The sequence below is a fragment of the Dipodomys ordii genome, unplaced genomic scaffold (assembly GCF_000151885.1).
Source record: "Dipodomys ordii isolate 6190 unplaced genomic scaffold, Dord_2.0 Scaffold46, whole genome shotgun sequence".
Taxonomy (NCBI): Eukaryota; Metazoa; Chordata; class Mammalia; order Rodentia; family Heteromyidae; genus Dipodomys; species Dipodomys ordii.
In genome coordinates this window covers 5006270-5026121 of record NW_012267262.1, presented here as the reverse complement: position 1 = coordinate 5026121, position 19852 = coordinate 5006270, and the positions used below count along the sequence as shown (strand labels likewise).

The window sequence follows — 19852 nt, the reverse complement described above, 5'->3', positions numbered from 1 at the left end:
GATGAGTTGCTTGATACCACTATTCAAGGTTTTAAGTATATGATTATTTTATCTTTGTGTTTCCTTCAGATAAAAAAATTGAATAGTTCATTTGGAAACAAGTTAAAATGTATCTCTTGATCACTAAATATAGCTATCACCCCTCCCATGAACACACTGAAAAGGAGGGTAAGAACAAGAGATAGGAAGAAAGAAGAGAGAGAGAGGAGAGAGAGAATATGTCTAACCACAATAATAATTTTCTTATTGGACATTTTAATGCAGTTATAAATCTATTACAGATATGTTTACAATAGACACAGTATCCTTTTCATATTGGAGATTTCTGATGCATGTATACACTTACAGTTATCTTTAAACAATAAATTTACCTTCATAAAGGCTTGTTGTATGCCTGTTTCTAATACCACTTAGTATTCAAATGAAGTAGCCATATTTATCTCGATATATATTTTTATTAATTCTAATCAATTCACAAAAGCACTAGATTACTCAGGAATTAACCATCTCTCAGATGTTGCTCAGCTTTATGGTATGGTTGTTTGGCCCTTCAAATCTCATACTGAATCTTATTTCCCAAAGTAAAATATTAATGGTAATTTAAAGTGAGAATTTGAAGAGATTGGTAAGATTATAAAATTTAAGGCTATCCCATAATTACATTAGTGAAATAATAAGTATGTAAGCTTGCTGTGTCTTGTCACATAACCCCCTTTTGTAAGCAGTAAGTCCTTACCAGATATGAATTCTCAAACTGGATTTTCTAGACTTCAAAACCTTGAAGTGGATAAAGTCTCTCAATCTGTAGTATTGAGTTACAACAACAGAAAATGTGCTGGAAGCACAGTTTAAATACTTGGACAAATACCTTAAAACCAGTAGTCTTCCTACAAAGTCTTTCCTTATAGGAACATGATAATATTTCTAGTGCAGCTGTATGTGTATATTATGTGTATACTCATTTTAGAGGTGTGTGTGTGTGTGTGTGTGTGTGTGTGTGTGTGTGTGTGTATAGTAAAGCATCTTTCGGAAATCATGACTTGGAATTAGAGCATTTGAAGATACTATGATGACAAAAGGCTCAAGTAGTCTGAGAATTTCTTTAAAAAAAACTGCTATGATCACAATGCTTCCTCTACTCCTTTTTTCTACACAAAGACATCAATCAATGCACTTCCATTGTTTAATCTCATTCCAGGGAACAGTAGGAGATAACGTTACATAATTTATTACATAGCAATAATTGCTCACCAGGTTACCTGTGAAGAGGGAATTCATAAAACCTGAGAACTATGACAGACAAATATATCTTCAGATTATCTCGGAAAAGATAATTGCACAAAACACAGTGGATCTTCAGCAAAAGCCAATTAACTTAAGCTGCTGCTATATGCCATACTTCTTGCTTCATTCTGGAAGTTATAGGCATATATTTGATGGTATTTATTCTAAATTCCAAATTGATTGACAGAGTAGCAACATACCAGTTTCTTGTTTTAAATATTTTTAAAAGTGTATTTATTTCAAGATAATTCTTTTTTTAAATTTTATTTTATTTGTGAACATACTGTACAGAGGGGTTACAATTACATGGGCAGGATAATGCATACATTTCTTACCAAGCATTGCAGCCTCCTCCTTTGTTTACCCTTCACCTCCCTTCCCAGCCTCCCCCCTCCCCTCCACCCAAATGTCTAAACAAATTATGGTTATAAACAAGTGGATATAAACAAGTATACTTACCCTCATTTTCCCAAACAAAACATAGTTTAGTCATGATTAGGATAATTTATGAAATCCCTCTGAGGCTTCATGCAAGTACAACCAAGATCAAGAAGTTCTCTGCCTGAGAAATCTGGAGAGCTGCAAACATGATCCCTTATTCTAAAGCCTATACTGTCTTCAGAAAGGGGGATGGTTGCTGGGTGCCCTGTGCTGGTGGCTCACGCCTGTAATCCTAGCTACTCACGAGGCTGCGATCTGAGGATCGCAGTTCAAAGCCAGTCTGGGAAGGAAAAGTCCGTAAAACTCTTATCTCCAATAAACAAGTCAGAAAACCAGAAGTGGCGCTGTAGCTCAAGAGGTAGAGCGCTTGCCTTGAGGTGAAGAGCTGAGGGATAGTACCCACGTCTAGAATTCAGGTACCATGACCGACCAACAAACACACACACACACACACACACACAAGAAAACAACTACATAAATATCCTATTTATAAAACATAGAAATTCAATTATATTTAAGCAACATCTCCTTCAGTAGGATTTGTTTAAGGAATTAAATAGTGAATTTAAAATATTCCCTATGTTATCTGTTCCTCAAACTGCCCCTCATTATACACAGATCCTCTTTCACTATATCAGAATCACCTGAAAAAAAATCATTCAACACATATTTACATTTAAAAAAATTTTTGGCAATACTTCAGATTGAACTCAGGGCCTCATGATTAGCAGTTTGCTACTACAGAAGCTATATCCTGGTGTTTATTCAAACATATTGGAGTGACTTGAGATATCAGGCCATGCCAAGGACCAGTGGTTAATATGAGATCCCCAATGTGCTCACTAGCTGATAAAGTCATTTCACACTATATACTTCTGCTATAAACATATTGTAAGGTTAAAATAAACAGATTTTTTTTCAATTTGGAGTAATAAACTTTAATAATGCATGTCATGTATGTTATTTCTTTATTTCTTTTGGTTGTAGAGCTTGACCTCAGGGCCTGGATGACTCTCCCTCACCCTCTTTGTGCTCAAGGCTAGTGCTCTACCACTTGAACCACAGTGTCAGTTCTGGTGTTTGAGTGGTTAGTTGAGATAAGAGTCTCAAAGTGACTTTTCTGGCTAGGATTGGCGTCAATTCCTGATCCTCACATCGCAGCCTCCTGAATAGTGAGGATTTCAGGTGTGAGCCACCGGCATCTGGCTACATGTTATTTAAAACAAATACAAAAATAAATGAACATTGAATAAAATAAAATATTTCTGGGTTGTTATCATTAAGGTTAAGGAAACTCCCAGAATAACACTTCAAAAAATTAATTGGCTTCTAATTCACAGAATCAGACACTATGTTTTACTGCTCACATTTTTTTTCAAAATTACTCTGTGTGGGTAATATAAAACATATTAGTGATAATAAAATTTTATTGAACATTTTGTGGGTAATATATAACATAGTAGTGATAATAAACTTTTATTGAACATTTTTTATTCATCATACTTGACCATCAGCATTATACAATACAGTCCGGATGGATACATAGTTGGGGAAGATATAATGTGGCATACACAGGTAACAAAATATCCCCTATGTAAGCCATATACTTTTCCATTACTCTCCAGGTCTGTCTAGCTCACCTTAATGTATGGTATCAATACTTATTTCAGCCTCTGGATTCAGTTAATTGTTAATTACAATACCTGAGCTATAAAAATAAAAGATTTCATTATAGCAAAGTTCACAAATTGTTTTCATTCAGTCCGGCTATTTGCATTTGTCCACCTAAAACAGTAAATAAGTCCTCCAAATATATTTTATGAAAGAATTGTGACTGAAATAGCATTGTGAGACTAAAAATGAAAAGAAGAGTTAGCCATCTAGTAGTTTTCAGTACGAAGGTAGTTGAGAGGATGAAGAAAGTTATTCATCCATACCATGGACTGAAATCATTCATTTTGTTCAGAGCATGTAGGTACTAGGGAAATTACAGTCAGAATTCGTTAAGCCATATACATTTTAGATAGGAATTTGTATAGTTAATGAACTCGGAAGGAAATAGATTTCCAAATTTCTATAGGAGTGAATAGTTGGTATATGATGAGCATTATGAAATTCAAGTAGCACTAAAAAAAACTAGAGAAAAATAAAATGTCTCTTAGTTCTATTAGTACTTATATTAAAAAAAAGTTGTATAATTGCAAAATGTTGGAGTTGCTACTCAATTGGAATCAGTTCTACTCAGCAACATGTTAACTAGTCTTTCATTAGTTATCATTAGAGTGATTAAAATCACACCACCTATTGCCAGCATTTAAGTTTGTTTTTTTTTTATATCAAAAGGTAGCTAGGGCTTGAATATTAATTCCTCAAAAAGCTGATTGTTAAGGAAATAGTCTGTGCATTGAGTGGCTAATGCCTATAGTCTTAGCTACTCAGGAGACTGAGATCTGAGAATCATTGTTCCAAGCCTTCCTGAGCAGGTAAGTCCAGAAGACTCTTACCACCAAATCATCACACACACACACACAAAAAAGCCAAAGTGGAGCTGTGACCCAAGTGGTAGAGAGCTAGCCATGAATAAAACAACTTAGGAACAGTGCCTAGACTCTAAAATAAAATAAAACAAAGAATCAAAAATTATACTTGTCTTATAGACAAAAGTTATAACATATAAGAAAAACATTTTAAAAACTCAGTTTCTGTTTGAAAGCAACTAAAGTGTCCAGAGACAAATGTATTCATTAGGAAGAATCATCTATTAGAATGGAAAAGAATACACTAGTTAATTACAAAAAAAATCCCATTATAGTTTTAAAACACAGACACCCTTTGTTATAAGTTCTTTTTTTAGGGAAGACAGTGAACAAGTATGTGATAAATATTTCACAATAAGCACTGCACAATGCTATAAGGCTGCCTGTGATTAAAGGAGAAATAAAATATGATGATTCAAAGACCACTTGATCATGCCAAGAAATAAGAAAAGCAAATTGTTTAAATTGTCATTTGCTAGAATAGGATGTCAGAGTACAGACAAAATAAACAAATGTAGTTACTCAAACACAATTAATATTAAGCCAAATTCTCCTTTATCAAAAGTATCACACAAAACAATTACAAATACCTCAGAACATGCTATGTTAAGTGATATGGTGAAAGATTTCCTGTAGGATCCAGAGAGACTCAGAGAAAAGCTAACATCCAAAGCAAAGTGGGAAACTAAATTACTTGTTTCCCTTTGAAAGTCTGAATAGATGAGAAAGGGTACCCTCATACAGTGGTAAAATTACAAGGCACAGGACTTGGGAGATGAGTAATAGTCTGTTTCGCAGAATTGAATGAATGTGGAATTAAATCAGCAGGAACTTTAGACCTGGATCATTTATTTCATCCTGGTTTATTTTATCTGGAAATTCTGTGTATCCTCTATAAAACTACTTTACTTTCTTTCTTAGCCAGCTTATTACATGAAAAAAATGCTGATACAGAACCACGAATTACTTTGCAAATAGAATTCCTACATAAATATAGCACTCTGTTCCTTTTAGGTGCTGTTAATATTTTCCAACAATAAATCATTACATATCCTGGAAAATGTCACTGGCTCAAAAGTATGTCAGTCTATCTCAGAAATTAACCTCAGCTTTGATAATATATTTCACTGAATATATTTTTAGTAACTCACTTTTGGGATATACTGGTCCAGATATTGTCTCATTAGATTCACACTATAAAACCAATGGTTATTTTTCTACTTCAGCCTGTGCAAAATATGTTTAAAAGCAGATGTGAATTCACTTGGTGCCAACAAACTGAATATGATTTTTAACATTTCAGCTCTGTAAGCTTGATATTCTTTGATTTTTGTCAGATTATTATTGAATTGTCAATTCCTTCTGACCATAAGCTACTTTTGGACAATTTACAAATGCCATATTTTGATTAATGAGATTTTTTTATAGAGATTAAAACAGCCATTGAAATTTTAATAATACATTGTCTTTTAAAAAGTGTGAGTCTGGATTTATTGGTTCAGATACTTATTTTACTTTCATCAAATTTGTTTTTAATATGTAAAGGGCCATTTAGCTTATTTTTATTTTATATTCTTACTTTGGTTGACATTCTAACTTCACGTCAAAAACTATGTGGGCATTTGGAACTTGATTCCTAAATTAGAATAATTCTAGTAAGTGTAAATAAAGGGAGTGTCTATAGAACTTCCTTAAAAAAATTAACTTTGCTGGGTGCTGGTGGCTCACGCCTGCAATCCTAGCTACTCAAGAGGCTGAGATTTGAGGATCATGGTTCAAAGCCAGCCTGGGCAGAAAAGTCCATGAGACTCTTATCTCCAATAAAACACTAGAAAACCCAATTAGCGCTGTGGCTCAAGCGGTAGAGCGCTGGCCTAGAGCTGAAGAGCTGAGGGATAGTGCCCAAGCCCAGAGTTCAAGCAACCAAAAATTAAAAAAAAATAAAAAAAATCACCTTGTCAGAAATCAGGCCATTTATTCAAATCATTGAAAAAATTGAATTGGCATTGTTTAGGCAAAATAATTATTAGTTCAAAATAATGAGAATTCCAAATAATACTATGAGATGGGGATCTATTCTATTTATCTTCATACCAGCTTGGTATATGCCAAGATTGCAGCTTAGATTAAATATTAAATCATCCTCCAGCAAATTTCAACGACTAGGCCCTAGGAATGCTTAGGTGTCCAAATGAACAAGAAATGTTATGTGGCATTTCACTTCAAACCAGCAAGTTTATAGTGAGTAATTTATGGATGTCAGTGAAATACTTAAGAGAACAGAAATTAATTTCAAACAGATTATTGCTTCTGGGTCAAAATTGGTCTGGAATTTTTGGGAATTTTGTGGAATATAAAGTTATGAAAAAATTTACATGCTTAGAAACTTAGTATCTCCATCAAGCCTGTAGTCTAAAAAGTTATGAAGAGAGTAGCAAATGGATATTTTAGATACAGCTTCTTGGAATTTACAGTAATTTTTCTTCTCTAGCTGGAATTCCTTGAAAGTTGGTTAACTGTTTTTCTGGGACTTTTTTCACCTCACATTCAGAACAAGGAGGCACTTGCAATTTCTGTCAAACAACACAGAACAGAAAATTAGGAGAATGAAGACAAATATATTTTAAAGTAAAATTAAGAAATCCAAATAAAAAACTATGAAAAAATCCTTACATTTCAATGAAGGCCTATTGACATCTACACAGATATAAATGTAACACAGTTTTTAATAAGTCTACTACCTAGACATATTTTGTCTAGAGATTGGTGTGATGCGACGCAGAAAATTTTGACTTGATCATTCAACACTGAATAATCTATTCCTAATTAACCTTAAAAGCGCTATGATGTCATATTTTTGGTCAGTTAGCAAACAATACATAGATAACTCAGAATTAAGCTCTTGAGTTGTGTTTGTTGTTTGTTTTGTGATGTCTATGTATTTTATTCTACCTCCTCCATTTTACCAATACTTCTTTAACCCCTATTGCATAAGAAAAATTATGCATGCTTTCTCTTCTCTTCAGTTCTGTTTTCTTTTGTTTTGGTTGGAAGGGTAGAAGGAAAAGGAGTACCCCAACAAAATCAAACTACCGATCTAAGGGAAGGGAGGTCAGCCATTCTAAGGCCAGATGCTCCATAAAAGAACTGTCTTATTGCAGTCACTTCAAAATCCTGCTCTACCTAGAGCAAGGTGGAACTATATTAAATCTAATGGATCAACCAAAAGAGGATAGCAAATAAAATACCTGTGGGACAGACTCTGACTCTGTGATGGAGACTTTTGGTGGGCTCTCTTTGTGCTTCATTGAACAGGACTTGCCGTCCTAGAGAAGTAGACATTGAAAACAGGGCAAATGAGTTAAATTAGACAAGAAAGGAAATAGAAGCATCACTATGGATATTTCCCACGAAGTTGTTTTCACTACTTTCACGTACATTGAGAAGTAGATACAAAACATTATCACTGAGCTAGTAATATGAGAACAAATTACCACCAGGTTTTTATGGTCTACCTGGAATCTCTGTTGTATATATGGAATGAGCTACTATAAAGAATTGATGGGAGAATGGTGGAAGGGATAACCTGGATAAAGATTCATTATAATCACAAATTGACATGTGGAGTTGAAACTCTTTTGTACTACTACTTAAGAATTATTCAAAAAATGTTTTCAAAGGTACAAAATAAAAATTAAATTGACATAGTGTCTTATACATTTCATTGTTACAATGGGTCAACCTGTATCCCTATTTAAGCATTTTGTTTTTTCCTTTCCCCGCCCCAAGCTAGAGAAGTATATACACAAGATGTAGGGCACCGACATCAAATACAGTGAAAAAGGGGGTTATACCATGGGGGAGGAACATACAAAGAAACAAAAAAAATCACATGGTACTTTAGAAATACATTAGGAACAATAACAAGAAAGAAAAAAAAAAACACTTGTATCCCTATCGTGGGCTTCATTTTGCTTAACATCATCTTATCGGGTCATATGTACCTAGCTTTTGACCTTTTCTGCTTGTCCCAAACATACACTAGTTCTTGCAAATAAGGGAAACCATGGGACCTATGTTTCTTTGTGCCTGCCTTACTTCACTTCTTCACTTAATGTAATTTTTTCCAAGTCTTTCTTGGGACTGGCTTACTTCACTTAAAATAATTTTCTCCAAGTCTTGCCATTTCCTAACAAATGGGGCAATGTCATTCTTTCTGATGGAGGCATAGAATTCCATTGTGTATAATTTTCTTGATCTACTCACCTACTGAGGGGCATCTGGGTTGGTTCCATATCTTAGCTATGGTAAATAATTCTGCATCAGCATGTTGTGCTGGTAGCTTTAGTGTGTTCCTGTTTGTGATCATTTACAATTTAGGCGGGGAGTGGGGACAGGGGGTGTAGTTGTGGAGGTGAGAGAGCAGGGAGGGTAGGGGAAAAACAGAGGAGGAGGAAAAAATGCTTTATAGGAAATGTACTCATGACCTTGCTCATGTGACTGTAACCCCTCTGTACAGTATTTTTACAATAAAAAATATATTTTTTTAAAAAAAGCTCAGCGACAGCACCCAGGCCCTGAGTTCAAACGTCAGGACCAGCAGAGAAAAAAATAAATTATAAAGTAAAATTTGAAAAAAGTTAAATTAATAACATTTACAGTATAAACAAAGCTCCATTCCTGTGGTACTAAAGCCAAAGATCAAAGAAATACTGAATCTGTGATCTATTTAGTCCCCAAATTTCAATAAGCCCATGATCTGTGTGCCTTACAGGAGCCTCCATACTGCAAGCCAGGGAGCAATTTAAATAATATGATCATAAATCTGTCTAGAAAAATGCCTTCCATATATTTTAAGTGGTCATAATTCTATAACCAAGATTCCATATTTGACTAACCAGGAAATCTCATTTGATTTATTTTGGCATATTTTAGGGTTTTAATCCATGTGTGTGTGTGTGCATCTCTGTGTGTGTTTTCTTTATTTGGAATACCCTGAAAATTACCAGGAAATATCAAGGCAACATTATTTTTAAAAATCTCCCTAGACTAAAAGACAGTTGAGGGCTTGGAAGGTGGCTCAGTGGTAGAGCACTTGCCTTGCATGCTCGAGGCCCTGGGTTCGATTCCTCAGCACCACATAAGAAAAAAGCCGGAAGTGGTGCTGTGGCTCAAGTGGTAGAGAGCTACCCTTGAGCTGAAGAGCTGAAGGACAGTGCCCAGGCCCAGAGTTCAGGCCCCACGACCGGACCCCCCCAAAAAAAAAGACAGTTGAAACTTGGCTACTATTTCTGACAATTAGGTTTTAATATTCAAATATTTGGATATCAATTTTCAGAGCTTATATCAAAAATCATCTAGTAAATGTAACTATATAAACAAAAACAATTTTTCTTTTTTAATTAGACTGACAATTGCATATTAATTGTCATTTGAATATTTATCTTTCCAGTACAAGAACTATGTCAAAACAAAATCACATTTTACAAATAATTGATGCTACTAAAATGTGGAAAGGTGAAAAAAGTAAAAGTAAAACTAAAATATATCTTATAATTTGATACTTCTGTGATATTTTAATCCATCAAGTAGAAAGCCTTGAGAGCTTTTACTTTTACAGATATTCAACAACTTCTAAGCAAGACATGAAAAAAATCTCATTTTAAACAATAACATCTTGTAGCTTAATTAACCATGTCAATATGCAGCACTTCAAAAATTTCAATATTTTGAAGATTCTGTGATCTCAGCTTCCGAATATTAAATTTGTCAGGCAGTAGTAACTGACAGCCTTTTCTATGGATAGGCTGCGATCCATTTTTCATTTATTATGATGGGCTGAGCTAGTCCCCTGTCTCTCAGCAAGCTTGGAGTTTATCCCTTTATTTCCCTCCTGGATTTTCAAATTAAATCTGCCAGTTCTTTAACCTTAATTTAATCAGTATACAAATAACTGCAGAAATACCTTCCTAAGATAGATTTTATCACGTAAACTTGCTGCATGAAAAATGCGTTATGCCAAAACAAATAAGGAAAACATCTCCATTGTAAGTAGGTGACAACAAATTGCCTGTCATTTAAATATTCACTTAGTCAAACAGAAGACAGTCTGTCAAAGTATGACCATGTTTGCACTCTCAGCCTCATATTGAATATAGCAGATACAATATTTAATCGCTCTTCTTCAAATTTGACAAGTTTTTAATTTTATCTCTGTTCAACTCAATGCCTCAAATGATCATCCTTCTTACGCATATTTTAAACTTCCACCCAGTATATCTTCACCAATTTAGACTAATCATAAATCTTGTTTTGGATTGCTGTATATATAACTTTTCTGTTTTTCAACTCTTATGCTGCCCTTCCTCATGGTTGTTATCAAGCAACATCAGGCTTAAATGTTGTGTCTTACAAAATATGCCTTTAATCATGTATAAGTAATAGAAAGAAAAGGGAGGTGTGTTCACTGTTTTCTTTTTTGGTCGGTCGTGGGGCTTGAACTCTGGGTTTGGACACCGTCCCTGCACTCTTCAGGTTAAGGCGAGTACTCTACAGCTTGAGCCACAGAGCCACTTCTGGTTTTCTGGTGGTTTATTGGAAATAAGAGTTTCATGGACTTTACAGCAAAGGCTGGCTTTGAACCATGATCCTCAGATCTCAGCCTCCTGAATAGCTAGGATTTCAGGCTTGAGTAACCAGTGTCTGGATTTATGTGTTCACTTTTGAAAGGAGAAACATGATCCTCAAAGAAGATACAATGCCATTTCTGTTAAACTTATTATGAATCAGGTTCTCTACTAGTCCTCCCTTTAGTAAATACTTATGTGGAAACTCTTGGAATTTTGATAATTAGTATAAAATTATGAGTCCTGGCAAATGTTAGTTGCCATGACTTTCTCTAATCGTTCTAGTCACAAAAAGTGAAAAGGAAAATATGACTGAGATGAATGAAATCAGGGGCTTGGGGAATGCTTTTGCTTGTTTCTTTTGTTGTTTTTTTTTTTTTTAAACTGGTAAGATGTGTTCACCTTGGTGAACTATATCACAAGCTCACGGGATAAATGAAAGGGCATGGAGAAATCAGTCATTGTTCTCACCTACTGAACCTCACATATTTGCTTTTCATCATACCTATTAAATTCACCTACAATCACAAAATTATTTGTCACATTGATATGTTATTGTTCATCATTCTCAAATCCCACAGTATGTAATTCTTTGCATTTCATTTCTTTTAGTATCCTTGGTACCACCTGAAATAGAATTACAAGTTTTTTTTCTTTTTTTTAGAAATTCAATTGGGTTTTATACAAGAGAGTTTATAACTAAACACAGTAAATGTGTGGTTTAAACCTGTGGGCTAAAATGTGTAGCCAGTGTTCTTATGACTGTGTGTTTATGTATATGTTTAGATATTATTTATTAAATTTTAGAAAAGTTTTATTTTCAAATAACAGGATAAAAAATACAAAAAGAGAAACACTTCCCATTTCCCACACAGGTAACATGAGTTAGACTCTGTGTTTGTAATCTAAAATCTACTCTTTGCTCGTTTTGTGTCCTTGGAGAATTACTCAGTGTTTTTCACTTTCAGTTTTCATATTGTTTTTAAAGGAGGATTCATTTTATTCACAAATATTTATAAGGATCATATAAGAAAATCATTTAAAACACTGAGTTATTTAAAACACAACTAGTACTATCCACCCATCCCACCTATATCAACATATCCTATATTACAGAAGCAATGAGAATAATGAACATTAAGGTAAATGATTCAGGTAATAGCCATTGTAAGCAATGTTAATAATATTTGTGTCTTCAACATATAATAAATATGTATTACAGCATAAATCTGTTTTCTGTATATGTTTTGAATAACCTATGCAGAATGAATATATAATAATACTGATTCCATCTGTATGTTAGGGGTTCACATCTGTAACCCTACTTAGTTAAGAGGCTGAGATTTGAGAATTATAGTTCAAAGGCAGCCCAGGCAGGAAATACCTGGACACTCATATCTCTAATTAATCATTATAAAGCTAGAAGGAGATGTGGCTCCTTGAGTTAAGAAAGCTAAGAGATCGTTCAAGTCCCCACACCAAAATGTACATACATATAAAATAATAATAATAAATAAATAAAATTAAAATACTGATTTCTATTTTAAAAATTCAAATGAGCTTATTGTATTCATGGGAGGAAGTTTTAGTCAAACATTCTTAACAAGCAATTTATTGATAGAAGGTTTCTAGGCATTTAGAACTCATTTCTTTCCTTTTACCAACTTTATCACATTCATTCTCAAAGAAAACACTGCAGGAGATACTTCACTGTGTAGTTGGTTATGGTCACAGTTTTAAATGTTAACATAGTAAATCTTAAAATTTAGGAATAGATTTCTACCTTTCAAATAAAAAATGTCAACAAGTGGTAGAGAATTGGGAGTTAACATGAAATGTTTGAAGGGCTATTGTTAAGAAAGAAAGATTAAAAAGGGTCCTGGAGTTTACAGAGAAAAATTAAAGATAATGTCTGGGAACAATGGGAAGACCACCTTGCTAACTTTTAGGAGAAGCTCCAAATAAAATGACATACAATATTCATGTCATGACAAATGGCCACCATTCTAGATATTTTTCATGGAATGGATGATTTTAGTCTCTTAGAAGACCATAAACTATACAACTTGAGAGGTGGGGGGTTGGGAGGAAAAAAAAAAAAAACAACTGTGAGAAAATGAGAAAAAAATGAATTATGTAACTATAACCCTTCCATACATCATCTTTACAATATTTTTTCATTTACATTAAATTTATTTTTTATTTATTTTATTTTTTATTTTTTTGGGGTCCTGTCGTGGGGCCTGAACTCTGGGCACTGTCCCTCAGCTCTTCAGCTCAAGGGTAGCTCTCTACCACGTGAGCCACAGCGCCACTCCCGGCTTTTTTTCTTTCTGCTTTATGTGGTGCTGGGGAATCGAACCCAGGGCCTCATGCATGCAAAGCAAGCGCTCTACCACTAAGCCACCTTCCCAGCCCCGAAATTTATTTTTACATAATGTACCTAAGAAAATCATGTTTGTAGAAAGTACAGCAGCACTTGTCAATACTTTTTATTTAATTTTATTGTAAGGTGATGTATAGTGTGGTTACATTTGTATATATAAGGTATTGTATGCATTTCTTGTTGAACATTCTTATCCCTCCCTTGTTTTTCTCCCACTTTCCCCAGATGCCCCTCAGTAGATGAATGGATCAAGAAAATGTGATACATATATATACATATGTATGTATATATATATATATATATATATATATATATATATATAATGGAATTCTATGCCTCCATAAAAATTGACATTGCCCCATTTGTTAGGAAAAGGAAAGACCTGGAAAAAAATGAATTGAATGAAGTAAGCCAGGCCCAAAGGTCCCATGGTTTCCCTTATTTGCAATAACTAGTATAGACAAGCAGAAAAAGTAAAAGCTATGTACATATGACCAGATAAAATGTTGTTAAGCAAAATGAACCCCAAGATAGACAGAGACACATTGGTTTTCTTTTTTCTTTCTTGCTATTGTTTCTAATGTATGTATAAGGTACCATGTGATTTTTTTGTTTCTTTGTATATTCCTCCCATACGGTATAAGCCCTGTTTTCACTGCATTTGATGTCGGTGCCCTGCATCTTGTGTATACACTTCTTTAATTTGGGGAGGGGAAGGGAAAAAACAAAATGCTTAAATAGGGATACAGGTTGACCCATTTTAACAATGAGATGTACAAGGAAGGCACTATGTTGAAAAACAAACTACAATTTAGGCAGTAGGGCAGGGGGTGTAGTTGTGGAGGTGGGAGGGAAGGGATGGTAGGGGAAAAACAAAGGAGGAGGTAGCAATGCTTGATAGGAAATGTACTCATTACCTTGCTCATGTAACTATAACCCCTCTGTACAGTATTTTTATAATAAAAAATGTATTTAAAAAAGACACAGGGTACCCTAATCAAATATGGTTACAACAGGGGATAAACCAAAGGGAAAAGAAACAACAACAACAAAAAAGAAATAACTTCACACAGTGCATTAACAACAACAACAACAAATAAAAAACTCTCTTGTATTTTTTTAAAGACCAGGGATAAATTCCATAAAGTATTACGATATAAAATAAATTTGCAAACATAACTCTCAAGTTTTCTCAATTTAATGTACCCTTCAACATATGAAGATCATGTATTGGAATTTGTTGAATGTTTAAATAGCTATAATCTCATGTTTTGTAAGAGAGTCATGGACTTGAATGAAGTAAAAGAAGAGGTCTTGAGAAGTATGAAAAAGAAGATATAGATTTAACATTTGGTCCTAATATTTTTTCAATGTAATAAGTATGTTAATAAACATAACTTATATAAATGTCAACCAAATCCTGTGTGGAGTATAATATAAATGATATTTTAAAGATGAATACTCATCTAGACATTATGAGGACATAATTGTGTAATATGTTCCTGTTTCCTCAAGGAAATCAATATTGAAGCAAAGCATATGGCATGTGAACTGAAAAAAATGTACATTTTAAGGGATAGGATATGTGCTTGTTAAAGCACAATTGGAAGGCAGAATTGGAATATATTTAGTCAAAATTCCTCTCAGGTTTAAAATATTTTCTTTTTAAAGTCAAGGTAATGGTGCTTATCATCAAGATATACAAAGGTAATCTGAGATAATATGCAAGTTCCTAAGCAATTAGAAATATAGTAACAGTATTCAGAAAACATAATATAGACTTCAATTCTTCATTTGTTCATTGTATGACTTTGGGGACATTACTCAACTTTTCAATGTGTATCCTGTTTTCCATTTAATGAACAGGGAAAAGAAATAATATTTAAGCTGGACGCCGGTGGTTCAAGCCTGTAATCCTAGCTATTCAGGAGGCTGAGATTTGAGCATCACATTTCAAAGCCATCCCAGGCAGGAAAGACTGAGACAGTTATCTCCAATACACCACTAGAAAACTGGAAGTGGTGCTGTGGCTCAAGTGGTAGAGCACTCGCCTAGAGCTGAAGAGCACAAGGAGAGTGCCCAAGCCCAGAGTTCAAGCCTCACAACCAACAAAAAGAAAGAAAGAAAGAATATTTATGGAACTTTTCTGAGTTGTAAAAAAGTCCAAGAAGCTTGGATACAGAACCTAACACTTATTAGATACTTAATAATTCATGTCTGCAATAATATCCATCTATTCAAAGGTGGTGATGTTTCTATAATGAAACAGAGCTAACTATAATTGGGGATGAAAGGTATATTAAATTTTTCAGACAAGTTTTAATTTGTGTGGTGCCATGCCCATCACAATCTAAGAAAAATACCAAGAACTAATCATGTCAATAATTTATATTGAAAATAATAACTTTATTTGAGAATGTCGATATATACATTCATTTTCTATTATAGCATGTTGAAATATACTTGTATTTCTCATATTTTATCTATTTCTCTGTTATAATTCTGGTGTAAAATATATTCATGTAAACATTTCAGTAAGCAATTTAAGAAGACAGAAAATGATCTGAACTGTTTTTGACAAAGTATATTTCAATTTCTAATATTATTCCCTCTGAAAAATGAATCCACAACTAATAATTTGCATTTATCTACATTATGTGGGTTTGTAAAACATATAAAGACAAAAATTTATTCTAAATGAGTAAAATATTTAAATAATACATAATAGACAAATACTTTTATCTGGAAATATCATGTTTTAAGATTCTTAAGTATATAAAATACTTAAATCATATAATAAGAATTATGTTGATTGTAACACAATAATATGATAGGTAGCAGAGTAGGCACATATAAAACAAAGAATTGAAGTAATTGAACCCATAATATTGTCAAAAATCAAGGCATGATGACTAAGTTAGAGTGGAAAACTATGTTGAGGTTAATTTTACACAATGTTTCTTAGTTCCAAAATAAGAATATCTCCCTACTTATCCGAGTAGTAATGTATGTAACCATCTATTTGTATAATTACCTCAGTATCTGTATCTATTCTTCCTCCCTTCTCTCTTTTTCCCCTTTTCCACCTTCCTTCTCTCCTGCCTTCTTTTTCTTTCCTCCTTCTTTCCTGTTTCCTTCTATTCTTCCTTTCAATTGTTTGTTTGTTTGTTTGTTTTTGTTTTGTTTTCCCCATTTATGCTTCCCTGGCTGATTTGGTTTGTTTTATTTACATGTACATTTATTTACTGGTACTCTGCAAAACTGAACAGTAGGCCAACCTATGTTGATAAGAATATCATTTTTAAGTTGAAATATTCCCTAGAAATAGAAGCTCTTCCATCATTATCAGTTTGAATCTTAAATTATTTTACCTAGTAGTAAAGGGAAAGTTCAGATTATATTTTTCCTATACAAGTACAACTAAACAATATAATCATACTTGGGACAAATGGATACTTATATAAAAGAGTATAACAAGGATTCATTACACAAAGTATTTTCTGTATCAAGGTTAGTAAGAATAAATTAATATTACTTTGCAAGGGGCATAAACAGGAAAATCAGAGGCTCAGACTTGTCTTCGAAACTCTTCCATCATTTAGAATTCAAGTAATAAAATACACAGACTGATCTGGAAAACATGCCCAGGTTCAGTTGCTTTTATATGCAGGTCGCACATTGAATTATACAGGAGAATTAGGAAGGAAAGAGGCTGGGTCTCTGATGTATGAAATGGGATGGGCCAAAATGCATCCTTACATTAAAGTCATTAAAATCTCTTACACATACACATCTTCTCTGACAGCATTAAAAAATTCTAATTTGCTTTTTAGTGTTGGAAATGAACTATTACCTAACACAATACTAGAACATGGCTATTGTAAAATCAATCTAAAAATAAATTGATATAATTGACAGAATTTTGCTACTAGCCTATGTGCATAAAAAACAATCTATAATCATAGTGCTGAGTCATTATCAAGACTTCCCTTGCAATTATGAGCGCATGGCTTGATACCAATCTCAAATGAATTTGAAGTTCCAATAACCTTCCATTCTTGACATCATGTATGTTAGTAAAGACAGAGCTTTCTAGACTTTAGATTTTTATAGGAGTGAAAAGAATGCTCACTAATAGAAAATGTTAGGTTCATCAACATTAATTTTTGACAGAATAAAATAGACACTACATTTCTGAAATATTTCAGAAAAAAATCATCTTAAAGAATGCCTAAAAGATTCAGTGTCAGAGTAATTATCTTGAAAAAGACAGAGCCAGAAAGAGAAAGAGACAGAGACAGAGACAGAGAGACAGAGAGACAGAGAGAGACAGAGAGAGAGAGAGAGGGGTTGGGGGGAGGGAGGATAGAGGTTGTAGAGGCAGTAGCAGAAAATCCAATAAGTTATTCCGCTCTACTTCATGTTAATTTGTGTACAACTCAGTATCTTTTGAGTTGAAAAACAGGACAGCAATGGACTACAAAATGCTAAGTGAGAATTCTCAAGTCATCTCACTTTTAGTTATAAAATGAGGGTAACGGTATTTACATTTGAGGTGTTGATTTCAGAGTGAAGTCCAATAATAAAACTAATGAAGAAGTAAAGTCAATACTACTAAAGAGCAGAGTATTCCAGATTAGAATTTCCTCCTTTTCAGAATATCTGTTTACTTTTAAAATAAGAATTTAAATGTTAATATATAGGATGATGAGATTAGGACATAGATGTCTTGGAATGTGATTTGCTCACTTTCCAAGGTCCACCCTCATGAATGGGATATAGTCTGTTTCAAAAAAAAATCAAAATTCCTCACCTCTTCTGCCTTTTATTAGAGAGAATACCACAGTTAAGAAAGTTGTTCATTAGAAGACCTGGAATTTGCCAGTTATTACTAGGATTTGCTCTAAAGCTATGAGAAATAATATTTTAATGTTCATACATTTCAACAGGAATAATATTTTGCATAGTGACTAAGAGCCTAAGATAAAGTAATTTACCTCATTAGCTATATGATCTTCAACTTATTAAGGTCTGGTTTTTTATTTGTAAGATTAGCAAACTAAAAGCTCCCTCAATAGGTTACTGGACAAATTAGATACAACTAACAACTATACAGAAGATTCTAAATGACTTTCACATACTAAGTGATAATTTAAAATTGGTTTATAAATTTCCTCTCTTCAGTTTCTCTTCCTTTAATTAAATCCTCTCCATTTTATTAGTGAGTGCTTATATCTTACAGCAATTTAAAATGCGGTTATCAGAAACTTTAATTTTATTATTCTCATAGATTATATTTTTGATATATATCAATATAGTAATACTGATAATAGAGTAACCTTGATATTATTAGAGAATTGGATCACTATTTTTCTTCCTATTCCATTTTTAATTTTAAACATAAGGAAAACATTAATGAGTCAAGATTCCTGCTTGAGTCACTTTGCCTTTGATGAAGGTATTTTAGAATTTTATTTATGTTCATCCTCAATACAAAATCATTAAATTTACCCACCTAACCTAACTTAGGCAAGAAGATTTTTATTATAGCTCATGGGTAAATTTGACTTCATTTCAAACTTCACATTTGAAAATTACTCGTGAAAATAAAGTTGTATATTTATTTACAGTGACCATTTATAAAGGGCACAATTACTGAATTAATAGTCATCAAAATGCTTCTAACAAGATATTGAACTCTTTTGTTTATTTTTAATTATAGACTAGGCCTTGTGCTCAGAAATAAAGAATAAGGTTTTAAGAAGTCAAGAGGAAAAAATGCTTTATCAGAGATCTCATAAATTTGTTATTACTTAAACATTTGATAATACTTCACAAAATAGGTTAGTTGTGATTTTTGTCCTTTCCCTAAAACAATAAAATATCTCATACACATATGCAAAATTGGGTTACCAAAATCATATCAATGTAGTATTTATGAAAATACAATACTGTAGTTCATTCTAGATTTAAAGTTAGAGATGGAGCAAAGTAGAGGCTGAAAACAAATATTCTTAGAATAATACAAAGGAGAAAAAATGTATTAAGTCCATTTTTTGTTTTTTAATAAGTTTTTTATTGTGAAAATACCATGCAGAGGGGTTACAATTACATGAGCAAGGTATTAAGTGCATTTCTTATCAAGCATTGTTGCTTCCTTTTTTGTTTTTCCCTTACCATCCCTGCCCTCCCATCTCCATGACTTAAGTCCAATGTAATTAAGAAATTGAATTTTTTGCTAACTTTTTAAATGCTGTACTTTGTAAGAAATAGATTACTGAACATTATTTTTAAAGTTAAAATATTTAAACTATAGTGCTGCATCCAGCAATAAGAGGGGCTCAATGATCTGTCATCAATGATCTCTTATCACGTGCCTCTGGCCAAGTCACAGTCACTCTGTAATCTGTACACTGCAATATATTTATTTATAAACCAAACACTATGGAAATAAACAGGAGGAAGCCAAATATGTCATGTTCCAGACATGAGGTCAAAGAATTACGGATGAGATTATTTTGTTTGTATATGCTGGTTGAGCCAAAACCTTTTCAAAAATAGTACTGTGTTAATTGGGC

General features: G+C 33.2%; 1 protein-coding gene across 1 annotated transcript in view; it reads right to left on the bottom strand.

Moving 5' to 3' along the window:
- Positions 1-6730: 6730 nt before the first annotated feature.
- Luzp2 (leucine zipper protein 2) overlaps positions 6731-19852 on the bottom strand; it is a 354582-nt gene continuing 341460 nt past the window's right edge. The window contains exons 11-12 of the mRNA XM_013019604.1: positions 7511-7588; positions 6731-6835 (exon numbers count right to left, since the gene is read on the bottom strand). Coding sequence (XP_012875058.1) covers positions 6731-6835; positions 7511-7588 — 183 coding nt within the window. The remainder of the gene's footprint in view (positions 6836-7510; positions 7589-19852) is intronic.